The following is a 20892-nucleotide window of genomic DNA, read 5'->3' as shown; positions in this document are numbered from 1 at the left end:
AAGATGGAAGATTCCCCCTCATCTTTTGTCATCATAGAGATTTTTGCGTTGCTGCAGTCAGTGTTACCGCTGCGTGTGTCCCGTCCCACTGTGGCCTGCTCTCTGACCCTCTGTGCACTGCTGCTTGCTGGAGAAGACTGGACACCAGCCGTTGCTGCCCCCCTCATTCCCCTGGTGACTCTTGCAGCCTTAACTGGTGTTGTCATTTTGCAGTCTATAGCTTCACAGGAATGCCACCTGTGTGAAGCTGCTGTGGACTGGGGAACTCTGCCCTGGTTATGCAGATCTCAGACATGGTTCCATTGCCTGCTGGTTGTTCCAGAAAAGAATGGCTGATCCTAAGGGAAAGACCTTGTTACTTTCGCTGCTATTGTAGCAGCCATTCCTGCTACAGCCATTGTGTCTACAGTTTCTAGAGTTACCCTCCCCCAATATATTGTTAGGCAAGTACAGTGGGTAAACTTTCTGGAGTAGTTGCAGACAATTGGGATTTCTAAATTTTATTATAGGAGTGGCTTGACTATGGCCCTTGGTGGTAGCAGCTGAGGAAAACCTGATGAGGTGCCCACTACTTATCGGGATTGGCTCTGTTTGGTGCAGCCCTATGCTGTGGATTAGTGTTCATGCTATGGTTGGTTTGTAAACTCAGATCTCAACAGAACGGTGACAAGGTCGTTATCACTCAAGCACTTGTGGCCATTGAACAAGGAGCCTCCCCTGAAATTTGGTTATCTATGCTCAGGAATTAGTCGGTATCTGAGTTCTCTGCTCTTGCACCCCATGGATCTGTGGATCCATTACACTGGGATGAGAGAGACTCAAAGATTCTTTGATCAGCCCTTCTACATCGCTGAGGTTTCCTCATTGCACGCGATAGAGTGATCATGATTTCCCCACTAACTCATTTTCTGGCTGGCCTCTTTTTTGAGTTCGCCCTAGGTCATTAACAGTTATTGTCACACAGCACTGCGGTATCTAAGGATGGGCAACTTTCCTCATGCACAGACCAATCTAAGACATGGGGCCCAGTGGCGATAGGGTTACCCTTCTACGGATAAGGCTGTGACACAGAGGAACGAACTAAGACAGGAGCCAGAGCAGATGGACTTAACTGCAGGGACCTAGACCAGCCTCATATTAGTAAAACAATAAGGGGGGAATGTGGAGAGCCACAATAACATTGGCCACCACAAGATGGAGCTGGCTTCCACTGCGCGCCACGTGGAAAGCCGGGATAGCTTTTGCCATAACAAGATGGCACTGGCCGCTTCTGGGCAAAATGACGTACTTTCAGGAAGTTAACTGTGTGTGCATGTTCAAGAGTGCCCTCGTGCCAGGTCTTTGCCCACTCAGGAGCGTGCCTATGAGATCATGGGTAAGCGACCAAACAGGTGTGGAAGCGCCCTGCTAGGGTGTATATAAGCCGTGCCATGCTGTCGCCCCGGGCCCTCATTTAAGCTACAATAAACATTTGTGATGCAGAAGGATTCGAGGGTCCCCACATGTTCTTGCTGGCGAGATAGCACGGGACACACAAACACACACCTAACAAGACACACACAACCACACGCGGGGAAACACACACACACCCACACACAGAATAACACACACTAACACACAGACACAATCACACAATTTAGACTGGTTTCATTTTATTTTGTTTTGTTTTTACCTTTAATATCTCTCAGATTCACTAAATCATCTAGATTATGGGAACTGAGGGCTAGGCTTCCACAGAGATTTCAACTCGTATTTACATACATGACTAAGTATGACTCTAAGACATATTGGATGGTATGATAACATAAAGGTACCTTTGTGGAACTCCTCTGTACAGAGTGAGTCCATTTATCCAACTGAAATGCAATATCTACATTAATCTGTAGCCATCATTCTCAAGACATGTAAACACCAACACACTGAATAAAGGGGGAGGTAGATATTTATTTACTTTGGAGCATGATTTACAACTAGCCATGGGACAAGGGTTCAGGTTAGAAAATCTTGTCCAGAGGCTCAGTGAAACCTCCAGAAAAGGGTGCTGTGGAGTGTGTCTGGAGCTTGACAACCACAGTGTGTTCTGTGCCAGTTCTTCCAGGAGAAAGAGTGTATGCCCAGTCCTTCCCAGTCCCAGGAGTGGCAGGTATTGTGACTGTGGAGAGCATCAGCCATTCAGTTTGTGTAGAACCTACGGCTGTAGTCCCTGAGTGCCTTGGCCATGAGTGGAGCAGGTCTCTTAGCTGGCGCCTTTTTGGGGCCTTTTGCTCCAGAGGGCAGGCAGGAAAGCTTCTGGGATCCTGGATGGGCAGGTGCCTCAGGAAGACTGTGGGAAGTTGGTACAGTATCACCCATTCTGGGTCCAAGCTCCCCTTGTTGACCTGGGCTCTTGTGCTGGGTATGGAAGGAGATCATGGTTGTCTGTCTCGCTTGCAGCCTCTTGGCCATTGAGCTTTGGATGCGGGCTCTGAGGGCCTGCAGCCTCTCCTCTCGGGACTCCTGAAGACACAGGTGTGCAGAGGGCTTAGTCAAGCTCCGTCTTTGCTTGCTAGTCTGCGTCTGGCACTGTGTCTTCTCCTTGGACTGCCCAGGCTCAGTTTCTTCTTGGGCCGATTGTCCGAGACTAGCATTCCTGATGCCAGCCGAGGGCTTCCCAAGGAGCCCTGGGTGGGATTCCTGAGGACAAGAGTCTGCTGGAAGACAACCTGAATAGACTGGCGTTTTGTTGTTCTTTCTGAGATACCAGCCCCTAGGTGACGTTTCTCCATCCAGCTGAGAGGAAGAAGGCTGCGGGACACCATCCACAGCAAGGCAGGTTTTACCACTGCACCGAGAGTCTGGGCTAGCACAGTCAGCCATGGGACTCTGGACCTTGGATACTTGAGAATCACCTCCACGAATCTTTGCCGGAGGCCTCCGAGCTTCCTCAAGCCAGGGGAGTTCACTCTTCCTCTTGCATGGTGGTGGGACCTGTAGAAGGAGATCAGCATTCAGAATTGAGGCAATCCAACCCCCAAACTGTCCCAGTGGCTTCCTCCCACTCCCGGGGGCCTCATGAGTGTAGTTTCTTTGCCCCCCAATCACAAGCCACTTTTGTTTCTCTGACACAGGCCCTGGCTTTCTGCAGATAGGATTGGCTCCCTCATGCTCAAAGGCCCCTCATGCTCAAAGGCACCTCAAAGCTCGCACCCTGGATTCCTACCTGCCCTGGGTCCCGGACAGCTGGCTGCTGCTCAGAGCTCCTGTTTTCTGCTGGATCCAGGCTTGGACTCCTGGGCGTCTGTGGGTGAAAATCTCTGTTGGATTTGCAGCTAGGGCACAGGCAATGGATCCAGCCTGGGTTGCATTTGCTGAGCCCAAAAAAATACCTGTCCCCCAGCAACTCGGCTTACCTGGAATATTTGCTCCTTGTTTGTCTCTTCTAGACCAGTGCTCTGGTGCGCTGTCCTGTGGCTCCACAGCAATCCAAAGTCCAGGGAGTCTAGCTCTTGTTGGGGTCCCAGCACGAACCCCGGTGACCACTTGTCTACTAGGTCCTTAACAAAGGGGAGCAGGAGCTGCTGATTCTTCAACGTCTTTATGGTCTTTCTGAAGCCAATCTCTGCCAGGCTGTCGCACAGGATAGGCACAGAAGACCGTTTCTTCAGTGTTTTGTAGATCTTTCCTGGGTTGCTCTCTCGACATAGACAGTCCAGGATCTCCTGCAGGGCGCCTGCCTGAGAGCCTGGTTCCATGTCCACTGCCAAGGACATGAAGGGACACTCTTGGTTCGATCAGCACTCTCGACCCAACTCTAAGTGCCCTGCCTCTAGTGAGCTGTGTGCTGTCCTGAGCAGACCACAAGTTCAGAGAGAGGCCAACAGCCTAGTGCTCCTTTCCTCTCTTTGATTTGCCATTTTATACCTTAGGCTGGCAGGTGGAACCTGGGCCACACCTCCTCCTCACTACGTCAGTTACTGACTGGTCCATTATGCAAATAGATGCATTCCTAGAGCCTTGTTCAAAGTGGCAGTCTAAGTAGGTCAAGGTCATACACATAAGACCAGATTGAATCAAAGTAATCGAAGAAAAACTATGGGGAGGGTCGAATACATGGGCACACGGAAAGTATACTGAATAAAACACCAATGGCTTCTGCTCTATGATCAAGAATAGACCAACGGGACCTCATATCAATTCAAAGTCTCTGCAAGCAAAGGACACTGTCATTAAGACCAAACAGCAGCCAACAGTTTGGGAGAAGATCTTTACCAATCCTACATACAATAGATGCCCTATATCCAAAAGATTCAAAGAACTCAAATAGGTACACTCCAGAGAATTAAATAACTCTCTTTAAAATGGGGTGCGGAGCTAAACAAGAATTCTCATCTGAGGAACATCTAATGGCTGAGAAGAACCTACAGATATGTGCAACATCCTTAGGCATCAGGGAAATGCAGATCTCCAAAAATAATAATAATAATAAAATTAAATTAAAAAAACATGAAAAAAGAAAGAATAGACCACTGAGATTCCGTAAGAGGGCAGTCAGAATGGCTGAGATCAAAAACTCAGATTATAACAGTTGCTGGTGAGGATGTGGAGAAGCCTAGACACACCTCTAAAATAAGTGGCTCTCTAAGCTGGAACAACCACTCTGGAAATCACTTGGGAGTTTCCTCAGAAAATTAGAGATTGAATTACCTGAGGCCCAAGCTATACCAATCCTAGAATACACCTAGATGGTGCTCGAAACTTTGCAATGGACATTTGATCCTCTATGTTCATAGCAGCATTGATTAGAATACCCAGAAGCTGGAAAGATATCAGGTGTCCATCAACAGAGGAAGGGATAAAGAAAATGTGGGATATATTCAAAATTGAATAATTACTATGCTACTAACAAAAAGCAAATCATGACAATCTAGTGCAAAAGGATGGAACAAGAAATTATCCTCAGGGAGGTAAACCAAACACACGCACAAACACACAAATAAAACAAAAGAAAACGAAACAAAACAAAACAAAAGCAAAAACCAATAGAAACAAACCAACAATAACCTCAATAACAACCACAACAAAACACACTCTTCACTCCCTTAGAAATGGATAGCAGACCAAGCTTGGAGTAGCCAGGATATAGTCCATACAATACTAGAACCTTAAGAGGAAGGACTACCAAAGTGAGGATGTTTCAGTGCTTTTAGAAGGGGGAACCAATAATTTATTAGGAGGTTTATTGAAAAATTGTGTGTGTCCAACTGACATAAGCTGGCATTATCCCAGAGAACAGAGACCCAGTTGAGGAAATGCCTCATGAGACACAGGTGTAAGGCATTTCAGCAAATAGGAACAACAAAGGAGGACACAGCTCAGTCTGAGTGGTATCATCCCTGGGGTGTTAGTCTTAGCTTCCCTAAGAGAGCAAGCTGAGTAAGTTAGGGGACCTAAGTCAGTAACAAACCTGCCGCCAGGGCCTCAGTATCAGCTTCTGCTTTCTGACCTGCTTGAGTTCGAGGCTTGACTTCCTTTGGTGCTGAATAAACCCTTTCCTCCCCAACTTGCTTCTTGGTCATGATGTTTGTGTGGGAATAAAAACCCTAACTAAGATGGGAAAACTGGAAAACTCAGTGTACGGAAATGAGAAAGCATGGTTGGATGGCCAGGCACTCACTTGGATAGAACAAGAGGAAGACAAAATGGATAGGGGTCTTATTTGAAAAAAAAGGCAGAATTGGATAATATTTGAAATGTATATATAGCATATCCAATAAAAATGATTAAATAAAATGAACCCACACAAGATTGAAAAAGAAATAAAGACAGAAGGAAAGAAGAAATGATAGAAATAAGTAAAAAAATAGGAACAGAAAGAAAGCATTAAAAGAAGAAAAGACAGATGGAATGAAGAAAGAAGTTACAAAGGAAGGGTGGAGTAAAAGAAGGAAAATGTTAGAAAGGAACAACTAGAATAGAAACAGAACAACAGCAGGATGCAGTCTACTCTCCTCACACTTTTCTGCACAATGGAAAACGTCATGGAAGCATTTTTACAAAGCTATTTGAGCCTTCATAGGGCAAGGATTTTTCCTGTGTAGGCCAACTTTGTTAAGCAACAAAGTTCTGCAAGCCTCTCTTGTCTTCTAATACCTTCCTTCTCCCCACATCTCCTGGCCATGGCTTTCCCCACAGGTACAAACACCAAAAGCCAAGCCACACCTTTGCATTTCCATTTTGACATTGGCCACCTGTGTCTCCACTTGCTGGGTTGTCAGGAGATTGCCCTTCATTTTGATTGAATCTCCTTCTGCTTGCCTCTCTGCCACTTTAGGTCTGTCTCTTTTTTCTTCACTATGAATTTTTATCTGCTTTTTGAAACTCCCTGTGACTACTCAATACTTCTTTTCTCAATAGGTAGACACGTACCTGGTTTTCTCCATGGCTTTTGTTTACATGACCTTGGATCCAAAGCATTATCACAGGTATGGAGTAAGGGTGGTTGTCTGTGTACCAGTGCACTTCCCGTAATAGGAGAGAAAATCAGCAAACTTTGGCCCACTTTGCTCCTCATCTGGACATGCAGGTTATCTCTTTCTGTATCTTCTTTCTTCTTACTCTCATCTGTGTGTGTTTTCATGCCTCTTGGGCATTTCACTAAAATAATCATAACTCTAAGCATACACGAACACAAACACACACCTAACAAGACACACACACCCACAACCGGGGAAACACACACACACACACACACACACACACACACATACACACACACACACACACACACACACTCTTATGAACACATAGAAAAACACTCACAAGTTCACATTTTCCAATGTATAATGTATTCTGGTTTTAATTTGTGGATGATATTCCTTTTTGTCTAGTTCTATCATTCTCTGCCCATAGGTTTACTTGGGTATATCTGGTCTAATTTATCCCACAGATACACATAGCTCTATCACACAAACACACTCAAACTCACACACACACACTCAAACAAACACACACACACACACACACACAAGCACAGACATAATCAAAAACTTTAATCTAGTAATATTTTTTCATTTCACCTGCAATATCTTTTACACCACAACAAAAAACACAACAAAACATACTCTTCACTCCCTTAGAAATTGATAGTAAAACAAAGCTTGGAGTTGCTTGGATTGTCCTCAGAATACAAGAACCTTAAGAAGAAGGACTACATATAAAAAGACATGTGCTCCACTATGTTCATAGCAGCCTAATTTAATATCCAGTAGCTGGAAAGAACACAGATGCTCTTCAACAGAGGAATGGATACAGAAAATGTGGTACATCTACACAATGGAATATTACTCAGCTATCAAAAACAATACCTTTATGAAATTCATAGACAAATGGTTGAAACTGGAAAATATCATCCTGAGTGAGGTAACCCAATCACAGAAAAACACACATGATATGCACTCATTGATAAGTGGCTATTAGCCCAAAAGCTTGAATTACCCTAGATGCATAGAACACATGAAACACAAGACTGATGATCAAAATGTGAAAAAAAGGGGGGGGGAGTTATCCCTGTATGCTCTGTATGCTATACAATTATTTAACAATACTCTTTTTATTTCCAGTTTTAAAATTTGGATACCAAGGAACCCTTGAGTGTTTATCGCACCCTACAAGTAGGCATACTTCTGGCTAGGTGAAATAGAAAGATTCATGTATTGGCATGATCCTGTTCAGATATTTTTATGGGGAAGAGGGAATCTTTGTGTTTTTTCTACAGGATTCTACAAGAGTATGCCAGTTGCCAGAGGTGGTTGCTGAGACTTGCTGATCCTGGGAGCATGAAAATTCAGCTCTCGTGGTTCAGGTCCCTAGAGTCATTCCTCTGCCCTGGAAGGAAGATGGAAGATTCCCCCTCATCTTTTGTCATCATAGAGATTTTTGCGTTGCTGCAGTCAGTGTTACAGCTGCGTGTGTCCCGTCCCACTGTGGCCTGCTCTCTGACCCTCTGTGCACTGCTGCTAGCTGGAGAAGACTGGACACCAGCCGTTGCTGCCCCCCTCATTCCCCTGGTGACTCTTGCAGCCTTAACTGGTGTTGTCATTTTGCAGTCTATAGCTTCACAGGAATGCCACCTGTGTGAAGCTGCTCTGGACTGGGGAACTCTGCCCTGGTTATGCAGATCTCAGACATGGTTCCATTGCCTGCTGGTTGTTCCAGAAAAGAATGGCTGATCCTAAGGGAAAGACCTTGTTACTTTCCCTGCTATTGTAGCAGCCATTCCTGCTACAGCCATTGTGTCTACAGTTTCTAGAGTTACCCTCCTCCAATATATTGTTAGGCAAGTACAGTGGGTAAACTTTCTGGAGTAGTTGCAGACAATTGGGATTTCTAAATTTTATTATAGGAGTGGCTTGACTATGGCCCTTGGTGGTAGCAGCTGAGGAAAACCTGATGAGGTGCCCACTACTTATCGGGAGTGGCTCTGTTTGGTGCAGCCCTATGCTGTGGATTAGTGTTCATGCTATGGTTGGTTTGTAAACTCAGATCTCAACAGAACGGTGACAAGGTCGTTATCACTCAAGCACTTGTGGCCATTGAACAAGGAGCCTCCCCTGAAATTTAATTATCTATGCTCAGGAATTAGTCGGTATCTGAGTTCTCTGCTCTTGCACCCCATGGATCTGTGGATCCATTACACTGGGATGAGAGAGACTCAAAGATTCTTTGATCAGCCCTTCTACATCGCTGAGGTTTCCTCATTGCACACGATAGAGTGATCATGATTTCCCCACTAACTCATTTTCTGGCTGGCCTCTTTTTTGAGTTCGCCCTAGGTCATTAACAGTTATTGTCACACAGCACTGCGGTATCTAAGGATGGGCAACTTTCCTCATGCACAGACCAATCTAAGACATGGGGCCCAGTGGCGATAGGGTTACCCTTCTACGGATAAGGCTGTGACACAGAGGAACGAACTAAGACAGGAGCCAGAGCAGATGGACTTAACTGCAGGGACCTAGACCAGCCTCATATTAGTAAAACAATAAGGGGGGAATGTGGAGAGCCACAATAACATTGGCCACCACAAGATGGAGCTGGCTTCAACTGCGCGCCACGTGGAAAGCCGGGATAGCTTTTGCCATAACAAGATGGCACTGGCCCCTTCTGGGCAAACTGACGTACATTCAGGAAGTTAACTGTGTGTGCATGTGCAAGAGTGCCCACTTGCAAGGTCTTTGCCCACTCAGGAGCGTGCCTATGAGATCATGGGTAAGCGACCAAACAGGTGTGGAAGCGCCCTGCTAGGGTGTATATAAGCCGCGCCATGCTGTCGCCCCGGGCCCTCATTTAAGCTACAATAAACATTTTTGCTGCAGAAGGATTCGAGGGTCCCCACATGTTCATGCTGGCGAGATAGCACGGGACACACAAACACACACCTAACAAGACACACACACCCACACCCGGGGAAACACACACACACACACACACACACATACACACACTCTTATGTGCACATAGAAAAACACTCACAAGTACACATTTTCCAATGTATAATTTATTCTGGTTTTAATTTATGGATGATATTCCTTTCTGTCTTGTTCTATCATTCTCTGCCCATAGATTTACTTGGGTATATCTGGTCTAATTTATCCCACAGGAACACATAGCTCTAACACAGAAACACACACACACACACACACACACACACACACACACACACACACACAAGCACAGACATACTCAAAAACTTTAGTCTAGTAATATTTTTTCATTTCACCTGCAATATCTTTTACACCACAACAAAAAACACAACAAAACATACTCTTCACTCCCTTAGAAATGGATAGTAAAACAAAGCTTGGAGTTGCTTGGATTGTCCACAGAATACAAGAACCTTAAGAAGAAGGACTACATATAAAAAGACATGTGCTTCACTATGTTCATTATAGCCTAATTTAATAGCCAGTAGCTGGAAAGAACACAGATGCTCTTCAACAGAGGAATGGATACAGAAAATGTGGTACATCTACACAATGGAATATTACTCAGCTATCAAAAACAATACCTTTATGAAATTCATAGACAAATTGTTGAAACTGGAAAATATCATCCTGAGTGAGGTAACCCAATCACAGAAAAACACACATGATATGCACTCATTGATAAGTGGCTATTGGACCAAAAGCTTGAATTACCCTAGATGCATAGAACACATGAAACACAACACGGATGATCAAAATGTGAAAAAAAAGGAGTGTGGGGAGTTATCCCTGTATGCTATGTATGCTATACAATTATTTAACAATACTCTTTTTATTTCCAATTTTAAAATTTGGATGCCAAGGAACCCTTGAGTGCTTATGGCACCCTACAAGTAGGCATACTTCTGGCTGGGTGAAATAGAAAGATTCACGTATTGGCATGATCCTGTTCAGATATTTTTATGGGGAAGAGGGAATCTTTGTGTTTTTTCTACAGGATTCCACAAGAGTATGCCAGTTGCCAGAGGTGGTTGCTGAGACTTGCTGATCCTGGGAGCATGAAGATTCAGCTCTCGTGGTTCAGGTCCCTAGAGTCATTCCTCTGCCCTGGAAGGAAGATGGAAGATTCCCCCTCATCTTTTGTCATCATAGAGATTTTTGCGTTGCTGCAGTCAGTGTTACCGCTGCGTGTGTCCCGTCCCACTGTGGCCTGCTCTCTGACCCTCTGTGCACTGCTGCTTGCTGGAGAAGACTGGACACCAGCCGTTGCTGCCCCCCTCATTCCCCAGGTGACTCTTGCTGCCTTAACTGGTGTTGTCATTTTGCAGTCTATAGCTTCACAGGAATGCCACCTGTGTGAAGCTGCTGCGGACTGGGGAACTCTGCCCTGGTTATGCAGATCTCAGACATGGTTCCATTGCCTGCTGGTTGTTCCAGAAAAGAATGGCTGATCCTAAGGGAAAGACCTTGTTACTTTCGCTGCTATTGTAGCAGCCATTACTGCTACAGCCATTGTGTCTACAGTGTCTAGAGTTACCCTCCCCCAATCTATTGTTAGGCAAGTACAGTGGGTAAACTTTCTGGAGTAGTTGCAGACAATTGGGATTTCTAAATTTTATTATAGGAGTGGCTTGACTATGGCCCTTGGTGGTAGCAGCTGAGGAAAACCTGATGAGGTGCCCACTACTTATCGGGAGTGGCTCTGTTTGGTGCAGCCCTATGCTGTGGATTAGTGTTCATGCTATGGTTGGTTTGTAAACTCAGATCTCAACAGAACTGTGACAACGTCGTTATCACTCAAGCACTTGTGGCCATTGAACAAGGGGCCTCCCCTGAAATTTGGTTATCTATGCTCAGGAATTAGTCGGTATCTGAGTTCTCTGCTCTTGCACCCCATGGATCTGTGGATCCATTACACTGGGATGAGAGAGACTCAAAGATTTTTTGATCAGCCCTTCTACATCGCTGAGGTTTCCTCATTGCGTTCTCTGCTCTTGCACCCCATGGATCTGTGGATCCATTACACTGGGATGAGAGAGACTCAAAGATTCTTTGATCAGCCCTTCTACATCGCTGAGGTTTCCTCATTGCACGCGATAGAGTGATCATGATTTCCCCACTAACTCATATTCTGGCTGGCCTCTTTTTTGAGTTCGCCCTAGGTCATTTAACAGTTATTGCCACACAGCACTGCGGTATCTAAGGATGGGCAACTTTCCTCATGCACAGACCAATCTAAGACATGGGGCCCAGTGGCGATAGGGTTACCCTTCTACGGATAAGGCTGTGACACAGAGGAACGAACTAAGACAGGAGCCAGAGCAGATGGACTTAACTGCAGGGACCTAGACCAGCCTCATATTAGTAAAACAATAAGGGGGGTATGTGGAGAGCCACAATAACATTGGCCACCACAAGATGGAGCTGGCTTCCACTGCGCGCCACGTGGAAAGCCGGGATAGCTTTTGCCATAACAAGATGGCGCTGGCCGCCACTGGGCCAACTGACGTCCTTTCAGGAAGTTAAATGTGTGTGCATGTGCAAGAGTGCCCTCGTGCCAGGTCTTTGCCCACTCAGGAGCGTGCCTGTGAGATCATGGGTAAGCGACCAAACAGGTGAGGATGCGCCCTGCTAGGGTGTATATAAGCCACGCCATGCTGTCGCCCCGGGCCCTCATTCAAGCTACAATAAACATTTTTGATGCAGTAGGATTCGAGGGTCCCACATGATCTTGCTGGCAAGATCGCACAGGACACACAAACACACACATAACAAGACATACACACACCCACACGAGGGGAAACACACACACACACACACACACACACACACACACACTAACCCACAGACACACACACACACTAACCCACAGACACAATCACCCAATTTAGACTGGTTTCATTTTATTTTGTTTTGTTTTTACCTTTAATATCTCTGAGATTCACTAAATCATCTAGATTGTGGGAAATGAGGGCTAGTCTTCCACGGAGATTTCAACTCGTATTTACATACATGACTAAGTATGACTCTAAGACATATTGGATGGTATGATAACATAAATGTACCTTTGTGGAACTGTCTGTACAGAGTGAGTCCATTTATCCATCGGAAATGCAATATCTACATTTATCTGTAGCCATCATTCTCAAGACATGTAAACACCAACACACTGAATAAAGGGGGAGGTAGATATTTATTTACTTTGGAGCATGATGTACAACTTGCCATGGGACAAGGGTTAAGGTTGGAAAATCTTGTCCAGAGGCACAGTGAAAACTCCAGAAAAGGGTGCTGTGGAGTGTGTCTGGAGCTTGACAACCACAGTGTGTTCTGTGCCAGTTCTTCCAGGAGAAAGAGTGTATGCCCAGTCCTTCCCAGTCCCAGGAGTGGCAGGTATTGTGACTGTGGAGAGCATCAGCCATTCAGTTTGTGTAGAACCTACGGCTGTAGTCCCTGAGTGCCTTGGCCATGAGTGGAGCAGGTCTCTTAGCTGGCGCCTTTTTGGGGCCTTTTGCTCCAGAGGGCAGGCAGGAAAGCTTCTGGGATCCTGGATGGGCAGGTGCCTCAGGAAGACTGTGGGAAGTTGGTACTGTATCACCCCTTCTGGGTCCAAGCTCCCCTTGTTGACCTGGGCTCTTGTGCTGGGTATGAAAGGAGATCATGTTTGTCTGTCTCGCTTGCAGCCTCTTGGCCATTGAGCTTTGGATGCGGGCTCTGAGGGCCTGCAGCCTCTCCTCTTGGGACTCCTGAAGACACAGGTGTGCAGAGGGCTTAGTCAAGCTCGGTCTTTGCTTTCTAGTCTGCGTCTGGCACTGTGTCTTCTCCTTGGACTGCCCAGGCTCAGTTTCTTCTTGGGCCGATTGTCCGAGACTAGCATTCCTGATGCCAGCCAAGGGCTTCCCAAGGAGCCCTGGGTGGGATTCCTGAGGACAAGAGTCTGCTGGAAGACAACCTGAATAGACTGGCGTTTTGTTGTTCTTTCTGAGATACCAGCCCCTAGGTGACGCTTCTCCATCCAGCTGAGAGGAAGAAGGCTGCGGGACACCATCCACAGCAAGGCAGGTTTTACCACTGCACCGAGAGTCTAGGCTAGCACAGTCAGCCATGGGACTCTGGACCTTGGATACTTGAGAATCACCTCGACGAATCTTTGCGGGCGGCCTCCGAGCTTCCTCAAGCCAGGGGAGTTCACTCTTCCTCTTGCATGGTGGTGGGACCTGTAGAAGGAGATCAGCATTCAGAATTGAGGCAATCCATCACCCAACCTGTCCCAGTGGCTTCCTCCGACTCCCGGGGGCCTGATGAGTGTTGTTTCTTTGCCCCCCAATCACAAGCCACTTGTGTTTCTCTGACACAGGCCCTGGCTTTCTGGAGAGAGGCTTGGCTCCCTCATGCTCAAAGGCCCCTCACGCTCAAAGGCTCCTCAAAGCTCGCACCCTGGATTCCTACCTGCCCTGGGTCCTGGACAGCTGGCTGCTGCTCAGAGCTCCTGTTTTCTGCTGGATCCAGGCTTGGACTCCTGGGCGTCTGTGGGTGAAAATCTCTGTTGGATTTGCAGCTAGGGCTCAGGCAATGGATCCAGCCTGGGTTGCATTTGCTGAGCCCAAAAAATACCTGTCCCCCAGCAACTCGGCTTACCTGGAATATTTGCTCCTGGTTTGTCTCTTCTAGACCGGTGCTCTGATGCGCTGTCCTGTGGCTCCTCAGCAATCCAAAGTCCAGGGAGTCTTGCTCTTGTTGGGGTCCCAGCACAAACCCCGGTGACCACTTGTCTACTAGGTCCTTAACAAAGCGGAGCAGGAGATGCTGATTCTTCAACGTCTTTATGGTCTTTCTGAAGCCAATCTCTGCCAGGCTGTCGCACAGGATAGTCACAGAAGACAGTTTCTTCAGTGTTTTGTAGATCTTTCCTGGGTCGCTCTCTCGACACAGACAGTCCAGGATCTCCTGCAGTGCGCCTGTCTGAGAGCCTGGTTCCATGTCCACTGCCAAGGACACGAAGGGACACTCTTGGTTCGATCAGCACAATCGACCCAACTCGTCCGTGCCCTGCCTCTAGTGAGCTGTGTGCTGTCCTGAGCAGACCACAAGTTCAGAGAGAGGCCAACCGCCTAGTGCTCCTTTCCTCTCTTTGATTTGCCATTTTATACCTTAGGCTGGCAGGTGGAACCTGGGCCACACCTCCTCCTCACTACGTCAGTTACTGACTGGTCCATTATGCAAATAGATGCATTCCTAGAGCCTTGCTCAAAGTGGCAGTCTAAGTAGGTCAAGATCATACACATAAGACCAGATTGAATCAAAGTAATCGAAGAAAAAGTGTGGGGAGGGTCGAATACATGGGCACACGGAAAGTATACTGAATAAAACACCAATGGCTTCTGCTCTATGATCAAGAATAGACCAATGGGACCTCATATCAATTCAAAGTCTCTGCAAGCAAAGGACACTGTCATTAAGACCAAACAGCAGCCAACAGTTTGGGAGAAGATCTTTACCAATCCTACATGCAATAGATGCCCTATATCCAAAAGATTCAAAGAACTCAAATAGTTACACTCCAGAGAATTAAATAACTCTCTTTAAATGGGGTGCAGAGCTAAAGAAGAATTCTCATCTGAGGAACATCTAATGGCTGAGAAGAACCTACAGATATGTGCAACATCCTTAGGCATCAGGGAAATGCAGATCTCCAAAAATAATAATAATAATAATAATAATAATAATAATAATAATAATAATAAAATAAAATTAAAAAAAAACAAGAGAAAAGAAAGAAAAGACCACGGAGATTCCGTAAGAGGGCAGTCAGAATGGCTGAGATCAAAAACTCAGATTATAACAGTTGCTGGTGAGGATGTGGAGAAGCCTAGACACACCTCTAAAATAAGTGGCACTCTAAGCTGGAACAACCACTCTGGAAATCACTTGGGAGTTTCCTCAGAAAATTAGAGATTGAATTACCTGAGGCCCAAGCTATACCAATCCTAGAATACACCGAGATGATGCTCCAAACTTTGCAATGGACATTTGATCCACTATGTTCATAGCAGCATTGATTAGAATACCCAGAAGCTGGAAAGATATCAGGTGTCCATCAACAGAGGAAGGGATAAAGAAAATGTGGGATATATTCAAAATTGAATAATTACTATGCTACTAACAAAAAGCAAATCATGACAATCTAGTGCAAAAGGATGGAACAAGAAATTATCCTCAGGGAGGTAAACCAAACACACGCACAAACACACAAATAAAACAAAAGAAAACGAAACAAAACGAAACAAAAGCAAAAACCAATAGAAACAAACCAACAATAACCTCAATAACAACCACAACAAAACATACTCTTCACTCCCTTAGAAATGGATAGCAGACCAAGCTTGGAGTAGCCAGGATATAGTCCATACAATACTAGAACCTTAAGAGGAAGGACTACCAAAGTGAGGATGTTTCAGTGCTTTTAGAAGTGGGAACCAATAATTTATTAGGAGGTTTATTGAAAAATTGTGTGTGTCCAACTGACATAAGCTGGCATTATCCCAGAGAACAGAGACACAGTTGAGGAAAAGCCTCATGAGACACAGGTGTAAGGCATTTCAGCAACTAGGAACAACAAAGGAGGACACAGCTCAGTCTGAGTGGTATCATCCCTGGGGTGTTAGTCTTAGCTTCCCTAAGAGAGCAAGCTGAGTAAGTTAGGGGACCTAAGTCAGTAACAAACCTGCCGCCAGGGCCTCAGTATCAGCTTCTGCTTTCTGACCTGCTTGAGTTCGAGTCTTGACTTCCTTTGGTGCTGAATAAACCCTTTCCTCCCCAACTTGCTTCTTGGTCATGATGTTTGTGTGGGAATAAAAACCCTAACTAAGATGGGAAAACTGGAAAACTCCCTGTAGGGAAATGGGAAAGCATGGTTGGATGGGCAGGCACCCACCTCGCTAGAACAAAAGGAAGACAAAATGGATAGGGGTCTTATTTGAAAAAAAAAGGCAGAAATGGATAATATTTGAAATGGATATATAGCATATCCAATAAAAATGATTAAATAAAACGAACCAACACAAGATAGAAAAAGAAATAAAAACAGAAGGAAAGAAGAAATGATAGAAATAAGTAAAAAAAGGAACAGAAAGAGAGCATTAAAAGAAGAAAAGAAAGATGGAATGAAGAAAGAAGTTACAAAGAAAGGATGGAATAAAAGAAGAAAAAGGTTAGAAAGGAACAACTAGAATAAAAACAGAACAACAACAGGATGCAGTCTACTTTCCTCACACTTTTCTGCACAATGCAAAACGTCATGGCAGCATTTTGACAAAGCTATTTGAGCCTTCATAGGGCAAGGATTTTTCCTGTGTAGGCCAACTTTGTTAAGCAACAAAGTGCTGCAAGCCTCTCTTGTCTTCTAATACCTTCCTTCTCCCCACATCTCCTGGCCATGGCTTTCCCCACAGGTACAAAGACCTAAAGCCAAGCCACACCTTTGCATTTCCATTTTGACATTGGCCACCTGTGTCTCCACTTGCTGGGTTGTCAGGAGATTGCCCTTCATTTTGATTGAATCTCCTTCTGCTTGCCTCTCTGCCACTTTAGGTCTGTCTCTTTTTTCTTCACTATGAATGTTTATCTCCTTTTTGAAACTCCCTGTGACTACTCAATACTTCTTTTCTCAATAGGTAGACACGTACCTGGTTTTCTCCATGGCTTTTGTTCACATGACCTTGGATCCAAAGCATTATCACAGGTATGGAGTAAGGGTGGTTGTCAGTGTACCAGTGCACTTCCCAAAATAGGAGAGAAAATCGGCAAACTTTGGCCCACTTTGCTCCTCATCTGGACATGCAGGTTATCTCTTTCTGTATCTTCTTTCTTCTTACTCTCATCTGTGTGTTTTTTCATGCCTCTTGTGCATTTCACTAAAATAATCATAACTCTAACCATACACGAACACAAACACACACCTAACAAGACACACACACCCACACCCGGGGAAACACACACACACACACACACACACACACACACACACATACACACACACACACACACACACTCTTATGAACACATAGAAAAACACTCACAAGTACACATTTTCCAATGTATAATTTATTCTGGTTTTAATTTGTGGATGATATTCCTTTCTGTCTAGTAGTATCATTCTCTGCCCATAGGTTTACTTGGGTATATCTGGTCTAATTTATCCCACAGATACACATAGCTCTATCACACAAACACACACAAACACACACACACACACACAAACAAACACACACACACACAAGCACAGACATAATCAAAAACTTTAGTCTAGTTTTTTTTTTTTCATTTCACCTGCAATATCTTTTACACCACAACAAAAAACACAACAAAACATACTCTTCACTCCCTTAGAAATGGATAGTAGAACAAAGCTTGGAGTTGCTTGGATTGTCCACAGAATACAAGAACCTTAAGAAGAAGGACTACATATAAAAAGACATGTGCTCCACTATGTTCATAGCAGCCTAATTTAATAGCCAGTAGCTGGAAAGAACACAGATGCTCTTCAACAGAGGAATGGATACAGAAAATGTGGTACATCTACACAATGGAATATTACTCAGCTATCAAAAACAATACCTTTATGAAATTCATAGACAAATGGTTGAAACTGGAAAATATCATCCTGAGTGAGGTAACCCAATCACAGAAAAACACACATGATATGCACTCATTGATAAGTGGCTATTAGCCCAAAAGCTTGAATTACCCTAGATGCATAGAACACATGAAACACAAGACGGATGATCAAAATGTGAAAAAAAGAGGGGGGTGGGGGAGTTATCCCTGTATGCTCTGTATGCTATACAATTATTTAACAATACTCTTTTTATTTCCAATTTTAAAATTTGGATAGCAAGGAACCCTTGAGTGTTTATCGCACCCTACAAGTAGGCATACTTCTGGCTAGGTGAAATAGAAAGATTCATGTATTGGCATGATCCTGTTCAGATATTTTTATGGGGAAGAGGGAATCTTTGTGTTTTTTCTACAGGATTCTACAAGAGTATGCCAGTTGCCAGAGGTGGTTGCTGAGACTTGCTGATCCTGGGAGCATGAAGATTCAGCTCTCGTGGTTCAGGTCCCTAGAGTCATTCCTCTGCCCTGGAAGGAAGATGGAAGATTCCCCCTCATCTTTTGTCATCATAGAGATTTTTGCGTTGCTGCAGTCAGTGTTACCGCTGCGTGTGTCCCGTCCCACTGTGGCCTGCTCTCTGACCCTCTGTGCACTGCTGCTTGCTGGAGAAGACTGGACACCAGCCGTTGCTGCCCCCCTCATTCCCCTGGTGACTCTTGCAGCCTTAACTGGTGTTGTCATTTTGCAGTCTATAGCTTCACAGGAATGCCACCTGTGTGAAGCTGCTGTGGACTGGGGAACTCTGCCCTGGTTATGCAGATCTCAGACATGGTTCCATTGCCTGCTGGTTGTTCCAGAAAAGAATGGCTGATCCTAAGGGAAAGACCTTGTTACTTTCGCTGCTATTGTAGCAGCCATTCCTGCTACAGCCATTGTGTCTACAGTTTCTAGAGTTACCCTCCCCCAATATATTGTTAGGCAAGTACAGTGGGTAAACTTTCTGGAGTAGTTGCAGACAATTGGGATTTCTAAATTTTATTATAGGAGTGGCTTGACTATGGCCCTTGGTGGTAGCAGCTGAGGAAAACCTGATGAGGTGCCCACTACTTATCGGGATTGGCTCTGTTTGGTGCAGCCCTATGCTGTGGATTAGTGTTCATGCTATGGTTGGTTTGTAAACTCAGATCTCAACAGAACGGTGACAAGGTCGTTATCACTCAAGCACTTGTGGCCATTGAACAAGGAGCCTCCCCTGAAATTTGGTTATCTATGCTCAGGAATTAGTCGGTATCTGAGTTCTCTGCTCTTGCACCCCATGGATCTGTGGATCCATTACACTGGGATGAGAGAGACTCAAAGATTCTTTGATCAGCCCTTCTACATCGCTGAGGTTTCCTCATTGCACGCGATAGAGTGATCATGATTTCCCCACTAACTCATTTTCTGGCTGGCCTCTTTTTTGAGTTCGCCCTAGGTCATTAACAGTTATTGTCACACAGCACTGCGGTATCTAAGGATGGGCAACTTTCCTCATGCACAGACCAATCTAAGACATGGGGCCCAGTGGCGATAGGGTTACCCTTCTACGGATAAGGCTGTGACACAGAGGAACGAACTAAGACAGGAGCCAGAGCAGATGGACTTAACTGCAGGGACCTAGACCAGCCTCATATTAGTAAAACAATAAGGGGGGAATGTGGAGAGCCACAATAACATTGGCCACCACAAGATGGAGCTGGCTTCCACTGCGCGCCACGTGGAAAGCCGGGATAGCTTTTGCCATAACAAGATGGCACTGGCCGCTTCTGGGCAAAATGACGTACTTTCAGGAAGTTAACTGTGTGTGCATGTTCAAGAGTGCCCTCGTGCCAGGTCTTTGCCCACTCAGGAGCGTGCCTATGAGATCATGGGTAAGCGACCAAACAGGTGTGGAAGCGCCCTGCTAGGGTGTATATAAGCCGTGCCATGCTGTCGCCCCGGGCCCTCATTTAAGCTACAATAAACATTTGTGATGCAGAAGGATTCGAGGGTCCCCACATGTTCTTGCTGGCGAGATAGCACGGGACACACAAACACACACCTAACAAGACACACACAACCACACGCGGGGAAACACACACACACCCACACACAGAATAACACACACTAACACACAGACACAATCACACAATTTAGACTGGTTTCATTTTATTTTGTTTTGTTTTTACCTTTAATATCTCTCAGATTCACTAAATCATCTAGATTATGGGAACTGAGGGCTAGGCTTCCACAGAGATTTCAACTCGTATTTACATACATGACTAAGTATGACTCTAAGACATATTGGATGGTATGATAACATAAAGGTACCTTTGTGGAACTCCTCTGTACAGAGTGAGTCCATTTATCCAACTGAAATGCAATATCTACATTAATCTGTAGCCATCATTCTCAAGACATGTAAACACCAACACACTGAATAAAGGGGGAGGTAGATATTTATTTACTTTGGAGCATGATTTACAACTAGCCATGGGACAAGGGTTCAGGTTAGAAAATCTTGTCCAGAGGCTCAGTGAAACCTCCAGAAAAGGGTGCTGTGGAGTGTGTCTGGAGCTTGACAACCACAGTGTGTTCTGTGCCAGTTCTTCCAGGAGAAAGAGTGTATGCCCAGTCCTTCCCAGTCCCAGGAGTGGCAGGTATTGTGACTGTGGAGAGCATCAGCCATTCAGTTTGTGTAGAACCTACGGCTGTAGTCCCTGAGTGCCTTGGCCATGAGTGGAGCAGGTCTCTTAGCTGGCGCCTTTTTGGGGCCTTTTGCTCCAGAGGGCAGGCAGG

General features: G+C 45.2%; 1 protein-coding gene across 1 annotated transcript; it reads right to left on the bottom strand.

Moving 5' to 3' along the window:
* Positions 1-2172: 2172 nt before the first annotated feature.
* On the bottom strand, positions 2173-14441 carry LOC148000408 (uncharacterized). Its single transcript, XM_087589571.1, is given in 6 exon segments — positions 2173-2967; positions 3390-3736; positions 12663-12900; positions 12902-13678; positions 13911-13988; positions 14100-14441. Coding segments are annotated over 6 exon segments (2577 nt in total).
* Between the last annotated feature and the right edge of the window lie 6451 nt (positions 14442-20892).

Source organism: Rattus norvegicus, chromosome 16 (assembly GCF_021556685.1).
Source record: "Rattus norvegicus strain SHRSP/BbbUtx chromosome 16, alternate assembly SHRSP_T2T, whole genome shotgun sequence".
NCBI lineage: Eukaryota > Metazoa > Chordata > Mammalia > Rodentia > Muridae > Rattus > Rattus norvegicus.
The sequence above is the reverse complement of the archived record's forward strand: the minus strand, read 5'-3'. Positions and strand labels throughout refer to the sequence as shown.